Source organism: Vulpes vulpes, chromosome 10, assembly GCF_048418805.1.
Source record: "Vulpes vulpes isolate BD-2025 chromosome 10, VulVul3, whole genome shotgun sequence".
Lineage (NCBI taxonomy): Eukaryota > Metazoa > Chordata > Mammalia > Carnivora > Canidae > Vulpes > Vulpes vulpes.
The window spans coordinates 60,622,983-60,635,120 of record NC_132789.1 but is presented as its reverse complement, the minus strand read 5'-3'; the positions used below and the strand labels follow the sequence as shown (position 1 = coordinate 60,635,120).

At 35.5% G+C, this 12,138-nt stretch overlaps 1 protein-coding gene across 1 annotated transcript in view; it reads right to left on the bottom strand.

Moving 5' to 3' along the window:
* Positions 1–12,138, bottom strand: part of PTPRQ (protein tyrosine phosphatase receptor type Q) — a 192,385-nt gene that overhangs the window by 108,182 nt on the left and 72,065 nt on the right. Inside the window, exons 24-25 of the mRNA XM_072724451.1 lie at positions 8,310–8,451; positions 4,582–4,851 (exon numbers count right to left, since the gene is read on the bottom strand). Coding sequence (XP_072580552.1) covers positions 4,582–4,851; positions 8,310–8,451 — 412 coding nt within the window. The remainder of the gene's footprint in view (positions 1–4,581; positions 4,852–8,309; positions 8,452–12,138) is intronic.

Genomic DNA, 12,138 nt, shown 5'->3' with positions numbered 1-12,138 from the left:
CATTTGTCTTCAGTGTGAGTACATAGCACACACAATCATGTATCTAATATCTGCCTAATTCATTGATGTAGATTCCCTTCGGTTTTCACTCAAGTTGTCTTTAAACTCTGAGTTAAGATCCAATTCAAATACTTATTATTTTTATTTTTTTTACAAATACATTACCTGACATTCATGTGTCTCTATATCAAATGCACATTACTATTTTGATTATGTGTTCTTAGACCGTGTTCTAGTAGATCCGTCTATCAGATTATGTGTTCTAGTAGATCCATTCTACTAATGGAACTTCTGCTCTGTTCCTGTGATGAAGCAGTCATCTTGAATACCCATGGACTCTCTAACGAGTCTTCTGCCTTGTTTTCGGTCTTGAACCTCTCATTTATCTCAGAATTGTTGGCCTGTCCTTTTTGTCCAGTTCTCTGAGACTAAACTTCTGTCCAATGACAAGGCTATTTTACCTCATCCTAGACCACCTGATGCAGACCATCTGCCTGGATTTGACCATATTTCCTTCTGCCAGACTCTGAATAGCAATGGTCTGCTCCCTACCTACTAGGGAAATGCCTATCACTCCTTTCTAGAGATTTCTGATAATGCTTATTCTCACTGCTATCACCATCAAAGCTCATGGGTAATCTACTCCAGTACTTCCCAAAATTTACAGAGAATCAGATCACCTAGAGAGATGCTTAAAAGTACAGACCTGGGCATCACCTCTTGAGGCTATGATTCAGCAAGTCTGGAGTGAAGTCCAGGAATCTGTGGCTTTAAAGCTTAGCCTGCCATTGAAGAATTTAAAACACACAGACACACACACACACACACACACACACACACACACACACATACACACACACTAAAATTGGGCTTTTAAGAATGAATACAATTTTGTGTGACATAGAAAAGGAAAAGGACAATATAGCTTCAGGGAGCAAAGCAATTTGATCATGAGAAAGTGTTGAGTAGGTTTAAAAACAGAGAATCTAATCAATTATTACCCATAGCAAGTAGCAACAGTTTAATAAATGTTCTTTGACTTGAACACATGAAATCTAATGTACTGAAAAAATGACATTTGGCTAGAGGCATCAGCTAAATGAGGAAATGCAGTAGAGAAGCATAAGAATGAAAAGCTAAATAGAAGCCAGATTTTCATTGGTGATCAATTCTGGGGTGCATTTTCTAGACAAGAAAAAGTAAAACATTTGGAGTATCCTGGGCCATCTCCTTCAGTTTGTGCCTTTCATTCTTATCTCTATGCTTCAAGTACCCAAATCTACATGTTAGGATTGATACACGAACTAGTTCTTCAACTGAAATTTTCTAACAATTTACCGATGTGCATTTGTGTGAGTGTGTGCGTGCGTGTGTGTGTGTGTGTGTGTGTTTGTGAGAGAAAGAGAGAGAGAGAGAGAGAGAGAGAAAATGCAGGAGAAAGTAGAATGAACTGATGGAGTAATGTTCTAGAAAACATATGATATTGAAACAAACATAAGAAGCTAGATTCCTGAAAAGAGGAAGGTAATGATGTCCTTGAGAAGCTATCTTGAGAGCATAAATAAAGATTTAAAATCTTTAAATTTTGAAGGAGGTCAAGTCAGGATCACTGATTTTAATAAAATGAATAGTCACATCATTTACAGATGATACTGTTCAAAATGAAAGCAGGATTCTCCTATGGAAAATTGACAAAGTATAAACAAAGGATATATAGAAGATTATGGGGCAGCTAGGAGAGTTAGAAAAGGCAAATTTATAGCTAATATAGGTAAACCATTTCTGTTTGTTTGTTTTTTTTTAATACCACTGTTCATCAGCCAGTCTCTGATGAAAACAGTGAAATCCTCTCAGAGTTGGGAAGCCCCTGGAAGATGAGTCACAATGGCATGGTTTGAGATAGAAGGAGCAAGAGATAGGTGTTGCTGAAAAGCATTCATTCCAGCTGAACATGGAGACCACTGGAGTCTAAAGAAGTGTTGCATCAGAAGCATAAGAAGAAAAGGGTGCTGATTAGGATGCGGAAACCAGGGAGAAGGTACACCATGTCTCAAAGCTCTGTGGTTTACTACCTCAAGGACAGAGAAGTAGAGTAAAATTGGGTGATGCTGATTTCAAAAGGAGGAAGGAATTAAAAGATGTTTCCAAGGTAACAGATCTGGATGTGCCAGAAGTAAACAATTATGCTATTACCCACAGCCCCTATTAGAGAGGACTTCTGGGGAAGTGGCATCATCAGGAAGGAATCAGACTTATGTTTATAAGCAGGTACAATACTGGAGAAGGTAGAAGGATCAGGAAGGAATCGGACTTATGTTTATAAGCAGGTACAATACTGGAGAAGGTAGAAGGATGAAGGAGATTATGACGTAGGTCAGACCAGTGTCAGAGAGGGCAAGAGGTTTCTTCTTTGTGGACTAGAGCTTAGTGAACTGGATGTATTTGTTCAAATAATATACAAGATAAGGGCTGATATATAGGAAAAGGAATATATGAAAGAGTTTGGCAGCTATGGAATTCAGGAAAGCATATAGAATTCTATAAAATCAATTAAGTAAAAAATGAGATACCCACCTCACACCCATCAGAATGGCTAAAATTGACAAGTCAGGAAACAACAAATGTTGGTGAGGATGCAGAGAAAGGGGAGCCCTCTTGCACTGCTGGTGGGAATACAAGCTGGTGCAGCCACTCTGGAAACAGTATGGAGGTTCCTCAAGAAGTTAAAAATAGAGCTACCCTACAACCCAGCAACTGTACCACTAGGTATTTATCCCAAAGATACAAATGTAGTGATTAAAACTGTATCAGCAGGGATCCCTGGGTGGCGCAGCGGTTTGGCGCTTGCCTTTGGCCCAGGGCGCGATCCTGGAGACCCGGGATCGAATCCCGCATCGGGCTCCCGGTGCATGGAGCCTGCTTCTCCCTCTGCCTGCGTCTCTGCCTCTCTCTCTCTCTCTCTCTGTAACTATCATAAATAAAAATTAAAAAAAAAAAAAAACTGTATCAGCAGCAATGTTTATAGCAGCAATGTTTACAATAGCCAAACTGTGGAAAGAGCCAAGATGTGTGTGTGTATATATATATATATATATATATATATATATATATATACACATACACACACATATATATATTACATCTTCTTTATCCATCCAGCTGTTGACGTATAATATGCATATAATATAATATATATATAATATATATCCATGAATATATATATATATGGAATATTACTCAGCCATCAGAAAGGATGAAATCTTACCATTTACATCAATGTGGATGGAACTGGAGGGTATTATGCTGAGGGAAATAAGTCAATCAGAGAAAGAATTATAATATGGTTTCAGGCATATGTGGAATATAAAAAACAGTGCAGAGGATTATAGGGAAAAGGAGGGAAAATGGGAAGAAATCAGAGAGGGAGACAAACTGAGAGACTTAACTATAGGAAACAAACTAAGGGTTGCTGGAGGGGAGGTGGGTGGGGGATGGGGTAACTGGGTGATAGGCATTAAGGAGGGCACTTGATGTAATGAGCACTGGATATTCTATGCAACTGATGAACTACTGAACTCTACATCTGAAACTAATTATGTACTATATGTTGGATAATTGAACTTAATTAAAAAAAGAAAAATCAAAAAAGGGATAAATATCAAAATGCTTACATGTTTATTCCATATTTTAAATTATGATAAAGCATAATTTGATAAACTCAATTTGGATAATAAGAAATACATATTTGTGGAAACACAGTAGAGCAGATTTTCTCTTTTTTCCTCCTTTTAACCTCCTAATGTTGTGGAGAGGGGTCAATGTACTACATGGCTGGTACTCAGGTAACACATGTCATAAAAATGTGTGTGTTACATTTTTAAATATTTCTTCCATATCATTAGATAAATGTGCCATAAGGACAAATACCATATGAATTCACTCATATGTGAAATTTAAGAAACAAAACAGATGAACAGGGGACCCTGGGTGGCTCAGTCGGTTAAGTGGCTGCCCTCAGCTTGCTTGGGTCATAGTCCAGGGGTCCTGGGATGGAGCCCCATGTCAGGGTCCCTGCTCAGCAGGGAGCCTGCTTCTCCTTCTCCCTCTGCCCCTTTCCCAGCTCTCTTTCTCTCTCTCTCTCTCTCTCTCTCTCAAATAAATAAAATCCTAAAAAAAAAAAACAAAAACAAAAAACCCTAGATTAACAGAGGAGAAAAAAAAGAAAAGAGAGAGAGAGAGGCAAACCAGAAAACAAACTATTGATTATAGAGACCAAACTGAGGGTTGCTGGGAGGGAGGCGGGCAGGGGTATAGATTAAATGGATGATGGGTTATTAAGGAGAGCACTTGTGATGAGCACCGGGTGTTGCATGTAAATGATGAATCACTGAATTCTACAACTAAAACTAATATTACATTGACTGTTAACTGGAATTTAAATAAAAATGTGAAAGAGAAAAGATTACGGATGGTATGGACAAATGTCTGACACAGGGCACAAACAATGACTTGTTTCAGGTTAGGTACCTCTTTCAGGTAAATTACCTGTTTCAGATTAATTATATGTTTCACAATAGTTACCTGCTTCGGGTAGTGTGCTGATGTTGCATGTTTTTTCATCACCTTCACCTGCTGAGGTTGAAGCTCTTATTTTAAAGACATATGAGGTATTGGCAAGAAGTTTCATGAAAGTATACATATGATTTTGGGGAGAGACTTTTGTAGAATTCCTTTCAACTGTTACCAGATAATGTGTAATTATTCCATTTGCCTTTTTTGGTGGATCCCACTTCACTAAAGCTGATCGCCAGCTAGTTGCCATACACTGTATGTTCTGTACAACATCTGGAACTTAAAAGACAAACAAATGCCCAAAGTTAAAATTTACATACATCTAGTAAATGATTTCAATGTGTGATTGCTAGATAAAATCATGTTAAGGAGTTGAGACCAAATAAAAATTTAATATGACAGCCTTGCAATGTGTGCTCAATAAGTTGACATAAACTAAATCAAATGGCAGTTGGCTCATTTTCTAGGCTATTATGTTAATCCTTACAATACTGAGACAATCACTGAATATTTTCCTAGGGCCCAAGCACCTATCAACCTCAAATCCTGAAAAGTAGCTAACTGGACAGCCTCAAACTCAGGCAGTGGTTGTAGCCTACTCATTTTCTCTCTTAACCAGAAAGGAGCAGTCTTACCAATACTTTTTCTATGGAACCTTTTAATGCAAGACGTAGATGTAGGTACCTCCATGATGTGGTATATCTGGGCCTAACCGTGTTTGGAGTTAGGTAGTCAGGGCCAGCTAAGATAAAACAGCACCAACATCCAGTTTTGCAGCTTGGATAGGAACACACTAACTTTCTGCTTTGCAGCCTTTGCAGAAATGGCTTCTGCAAAACATCGTAGAATAAGACAACCACAAAGCATTTGTCAATATTATGGGCAAGGGGCAGTTAAGACATAAGCCCCCAGATACCAGGCAAAAAAACACCATCAGCACATTGATATTAACCTAATAGGTAGACTGTGATCAAAGCCCTGGTTGGCACAACTCGGCACACCCTGGTTGCTTAAGATAGTTCTGCAAAAGAGCTCATAAAAAAACCCTAAACTTAGAAACCTTGAGGGCAATCCTCTCGGGTCCCCTCCCTCTCCTGGAGCTTTGTACTATTGCTCAATAAACTGCTTTACTGCCCACCACCCTTCATCTGGTCCATCTCTTCATTCTTCAAAAGAGGCATGACCAAGAACCATGAGTGCTAAAGGCGGAGAATTCCCGCAACAACAGTACTAGGAAACTTGCAATCAATTTAGGGATCTTGTTTTTACAACTGGTAGGCTTCTTTGGAAAAATTGTGAAGAACTGATCTCTCAGTGTCTTTTTAAAAATCATTGGAGGGAATATTTAAATCAGTCCCAGGTTCTAATTCAGTTCCAGTGTTTTTCCTAGAACTTCCATGAATTTACTTGGAAGTAACCCAATTTTTCAAAGGTCTACTATATCTGGTGTACCTGGCACCACACACAAAAGTGACTGCAGATTGGAGAGATTGGCTACTTCCCACGGAAATGTCCAGTTAGTTAACATCCCCTAATGTCAGCATAGCTTTTCCTAATTTAGTAAAAACAGGATGCTAGAAGGTAAATATGCATATAGTCAATTTGTGGATGATAAACAAGTAGTGAAACAACTTGCTGTCATTATGCAAAACATAGTTATTTAAATAATACTCGAGTTAATCTTTGATTTGTCTAAAGTTCTCTCCTCTGACCTAAATTTATCTTTACAAATTCTTCCTCTGTAAAGTAAAGGCGTCAGAACTGAAGGAGACTGCTTAAGGAATCTGTGGCATTTAAAATTAAAGAAAAGACCATTTCTCAAATGCTCTAGGGTTCTGGCAATTAAATATTATTTGCTTCCTTATTTTCAAAAACATATAATAATATTTTCATAAAATAATTTAAGAAGCAGTTGATACTTTGCTTGAGTTTATAAAAAAAGATTTTTGTGACTGTTTCACTGATTCTGTAAATTGAAAATCAACCAGCTGATATTTAACCTTTAAGTTGAAAAAAAACTATTAAAGCAATCAAGGCATAGAATTTTATGCAGTAATTTTATTTTATTGATAAAAATATTTATTGGATTACTGTCTACAAGATTAGCCTTGATTTTTACTAAACTGATATATGTGTAAATTGTTAAAATGCTTTTCTTCTTTATAGGTTTAGCATTTGTATATAAATTATCATTTAAAATACACCCATTTCCTATAGTCATGTCCACCCTTCACTAGAGGTCAGAAACTGAAGTGCTAGTTCAACTTCTTCACTGATTTTTTCAGACCTTTTAAATCTAAACTTCCTGAATCATGGTTTCTTCATCTGTAAAGGAGAATGGGGTAACAGTAATATTTTCTTTTTTGAGCACTAAATGTGCATCCAACATACTAATAGGAGCTTTATGTGGATCTTTTCAAATATTTTCCACAACAACCTTATAGGTGGCTACTGCTAATATGTGTTTCTTTTCAGTTAAGAACATAGAGGCTCAGAGGAGTCATGAGTCTTTGCAGTTATATAGCTACTAAGTCATGGAGCTTGGATTCAAACACAGACACTCTGACTTCAAAGCATGTACTTTTATCCACAATAAATACTGTTTTCTTAGCCTGTCTTACAGGAATGCTATGGAAAAAAGTCTCAGATATTCACAAATGCATGCAAAAATGATTAATGTATCAATAAGTGCTCTCCAGTTTCAATTTAGAGATTCATTAAGGCAAGAGAAAATACATCTCAAGGTACAGAGAAAAGATAACTAGAGCAAGATCTTGTGCTCATTCAATAATCATTGATTAAAAAAAAAAGTGAGGAAGAGATGCCTTTAAATGTATGGTCCAGTTGGGAGAAGGAAAGTGCATTTCTCAGCCATCTATTAAATAGATCATAAATGAAAACTATCCAGTACACAAACAAGGGGGAGCTATGGCACACAGGTGACATGTAGGTAAGCTGTTTAATTAGATCAGGAGTATTTCATAGTCTTCATAATCCCCTCCACATGTTACAAATGGCCTATAGGAAAGTGAAGCTTACATAATGACCAGTGGCCCTCATGTGTCACAATACATCTTCTTAAAAAAAACATCAGTATCACTTCATGGAAATATAAAACAACTTGTTAAAAGTAACTACTGGCTTGTTTCTCCTCCTTCCCTTAACCCTAGCTGTCTCAGTTGATACTGAGAATTTAAGAAACAAAACAAATAAGCAGAGGGAAATAAAAATGGGGAGAGAAGCAAAGCAAGAAACAGACTCTTACTTATAGAGAACTGAGGGTTAGCAGAGGGGAAGTGTGTGGGGGATGGGTTAAATGGGGGATGGATTAAATGGGGGATGGGGATTAAGGAGGGCACTTGAGATGAGCACAAGGTGATGTACAGAAGTACTGAATCACCTTACTGTACACACACTTGAAACTAATATCACACTGTATGTTAACTAACTGGAATTTAAATAAAATTTTTTTATAAAAAAAATTAGGTAATTTTCACAGATATCTAGAAAACTGCTCTGTTCCTAAACTATTCCTTTATTTCAATGTCCTGAGTTCAAAAGGAAAAACTTCATGCAAATATATATATATTTGCTTCCAGCCTACTGTTAAAGCACTGAAATTCAACTTCTCTTTAAAAGCATTATTAAATAATAATCCTTTATCACATAAACCAAAAAGAAGAGGAAAGTGTTCAATACAAACTGAAACATTTTAGGATCAAAAACTTGTGTCTCACCTGATTCTTGAGTTGTGAATTTTACTACATTACTAAATTGATTGCCATTTCCGACTTTTGTAAAGGCAGATACGCTGATAGAATAAGTGCTGACTGGTTCCAGTCCAAAAAGTTGGGCTTCAGTTTGAACACCTGAAATATTCTGAAAAGCAGAAAAAAATTATTTGTCACGATACATCACTAAAAATTTGTTAACTAGAAGAAACATTTTATTATATTGAAGTTATGCATTCTACGTTTAATAAGTGTATTTTCAGTTAAAACATACATTAAACATTTGTGTGTGTGTGTGTGTGTGTGCCACAGGGTGTTCTCAGATGATGATCTAGGATGAACTAGGCACTCTCTCAACCCTGAAGAATCTCATAATGGCCATGTTTTTAATTTCCTTTTTAACACTAGAGTATTTTGTTTTAATTTTGTCTCCCTAACACGTGCTTGGATTAATACGCTTATTACTTCCTTTAAATTTTCAAAAATTGGAGTGCCCAATTTAAATCAAACTTACGTGTAGTCAGCAATATTCGATTTTCCTTGAATTCATCTAGTCATTGTTTAATACTCGGTAACATTCTATGTAAATTAATTTATTTGTCAGCTACTTCATGCCAGGCATTGGGAATATACAGTTGATAAAACAAAACCCCTACTCTCATGAAGCTTAAATTACAAGTTTTCTCAGACCACTCCTAAATTTCTAATTTTACCCAATCTCTTAGGAAAATGAAAAAAATGAATAGCTACAGCTGCTCAAGGAAAGATATGCTTTCTCATAGAAAAACTTACCATTAAGTATAAAGTCTTCATTTAAAGACAGTTGTCAAAACTGAGACATTAGTTAAAACTAATCTATTATCCTTATGGAAAGAGAAGACAACCTCCTATGATGGTATAATTTTTAAAATACCGCATATTATCCGATCCAAAATACAAACCACTTTGATTTCTTTATTAAACATCTCAGTAATAGAAACTTATCAAGAATACTCACAGGCCACTTACGGTTTAATCACATTTTAAATTAAATCATATTTCAAATTAATATTCCAAGTCATTTGTATACTGTAGGGACTCACCATACTACAGTATTTTCTGTCATTCTTTCATGCTTATTATTTATAAAGCATGGTGTTAGATAATCAGGAGATTTTAAAGATACATATATAAGAGGTATATGGTTCCTGTCATCAAGGAATTTTTATATGAATCAAAGAAATCTTTACACAGTGACACCTGGCTGTCTCAGTGGTTGAGCATCTGCTGTCAACTATTGGGAAAAACTGACATAGATTTGTAAAGAGTGCCATAGCTAATAAATCTTTTTCCCCCTTTTGAAATTATCTTTCTTTCTTCCCTGTTCACAAAAGTAATCATGAATCACTACTAAGTGTCACAAAGAAAGAACTTAAAGGAAATATTTACCCATGATGCCAATTTTTAGAGAAAGTACTATTGTTATTGTGAAGTACATTCTTTCAGATTTTTGATCCTGGAGTCCCGAGATTGAGTTCAGCATCAGGTTCCCTGCAGGGAGCCTGCATCTCCCTCTGTGTCTCTTAACGAGTAAGTAAATAAAATCTTTTTTTTTTTTTTAAGAAATCTCTAAACAAATGTTTACCGAGAAGAAATTAAACACAACTCAGGTAAATTTTAATTTGGATTAGGAAGGGCTTACCCAGAGAAATGACTGAGATTATAATAAAAAAGTGAGCAGTTTACTGGATAGTGACTTACATGAGTAAATTGTAAGAGGGAGACATGAGTGAGGAATATTTCTAAACATTTAAACAGAACTTTTTACTGAATAAACAATTTCTCTTCATATATGTGAATGACCCAAGTTATGAGTAGACTTGGATTTCACTGATCTCGATCACATTGAATTGACTGTGACGATGGGAACATTTGAGGTGGTTTTGGAAATATTCTGCTTCCATAAACCCACATATAATTTTAAAAAGATAAAAAGGTAAAAAGAAAAAGAAGTAGAAAGAGGTAGAAGGAGACTAGAAAGGAAAGTAGGAAAATCAACTCAGGAAAAAAAAGGAGGCATGAAGTAGGGGTAAAGGAACTTAAAAATGAGACTCTGAAAGAGTGCCTAGGGGGCTCAGTCAGTTAAGCGCTGACTTTTGGTTTTTGCTTAGGTCATGATCTCAGGGTCCTGAGATTGAGCCCGGGCTCCACCTCAGCAGGGGGTCTGTTTCTTCCCCTCTCCTCACGCTCAGGCACATGTACTCTCTCTTAAAAATAAATACTAAAAAAAAGAAAAGAATACTATGAAAATCGACAGAAGAGAAAACGAATGTAAAAAGGAGTAACTATATGTAGTAAATTTTAGAGAAAAACTATACCTTACAAGTTGTAAATTTAATACTTTATGGTATTAAGATTATATGTTTGCTACAAGCACAATTTTAATTATAGCATTTCTACTGAAAAATCAAGATATCTAAAAAATCTTAGAATAAAACTTATTCTCATATTCAAGTAAAGGTATACCATCCTTTCATACTTAGTGCCAAGACAATGCTGGATGGATTTTTTTTTTTAAATCTTTTAAACTGAGTTCAATGACAACGAAGCTAACACATTTATCATGTGCTAAAGATTATTCTAAATGCTGGATACAGATTTTCCCCTTATAATCCTCACTTTTTAATGTATGCAATCTTTATAGCTCCCCTTTTGCACTTGAAGAAGCTCAGTCAGAAGAGGTGAAGTAACTGCCATAATGTAGCACATTAAGTCTCAAAATGTGATTGCAGTAAGAAAATGATTGCATTTTCCTTTTTGATGTCCATTTCCCAGTGACCCATACAGATAAAACAAACAAGAAATGGAAAGATGTTAAGATTAGACTGAGGATAGATATTAGAGGGCTAGAGACTTAGCATCATTAACAGAATTTCACACTTCTGGGGAAGATATTTCACATTTACGGAGTAGAAGAATTCAAATTCTACTCAGCCTATCAGATTTTAAGATAATATCTTGATTTCAGGAAAGAAAGCCAGTGTTCTTTACGACATAACCTTAACAGTTGCTTTTGCTTTTTACTATTCACTTTGTAAGCTACCTACGCCATGAAAATGATTTACCATCAGCAATAAATTGTAATGCATATAATATCGGGGAACAATGTTAACCTGCAGAGTTTTTCACTCTTCTTGATGTAACTAAAGAAGAGCATTCCAGTACTTCATTTGCCTTTGGAAAAAAATAAAAATATTTTCTTAAATAAATGCCAATGATAAAACATATTTTGGCAACTAAATGCTAGAAATCATACAACTATATCTGAGATTCTTTGTTATATCAGTTCTTTGGATATTTTTCACTGATTCTGGAACCTAAAAATGGAGGAGGAAAAGGTTATTTAGTGTTGCAGACTAATTAGCATTGAAAAGAAAATAATAATGATATATATTAAGAGACCAATTAGTGTGGGATTATATTCTATCAGGGAAGATGTCCAGTAGTCCAGTATAAATCTTTTCTGAAAAAGTTAAAAACATTCACTTGTTATCTATCTTAACAATAAATAGAAATATATTGCATGTAAGATAATAACAGTTTTTAAATAGTCTGAATAAAATTGCCATATACTTTCCAGCATTAACAAAATCATGCAATTATTTCTTAACTTGTATCTAGAAGTTGTGAATTCTAAGTAAATTGCTCTGCAAAGCATTCAGCTTCCATATCTGACAAATGCTTTCTGTGTTTTCCAAAAACATCCTTAAATTGTAGGGAAAAAAGATTATTTAAAAAGATGATCCTTGTTTAATTTAAAGCTATCCCTTTTCCCCTGCAAGTCAAAAGATTTTAA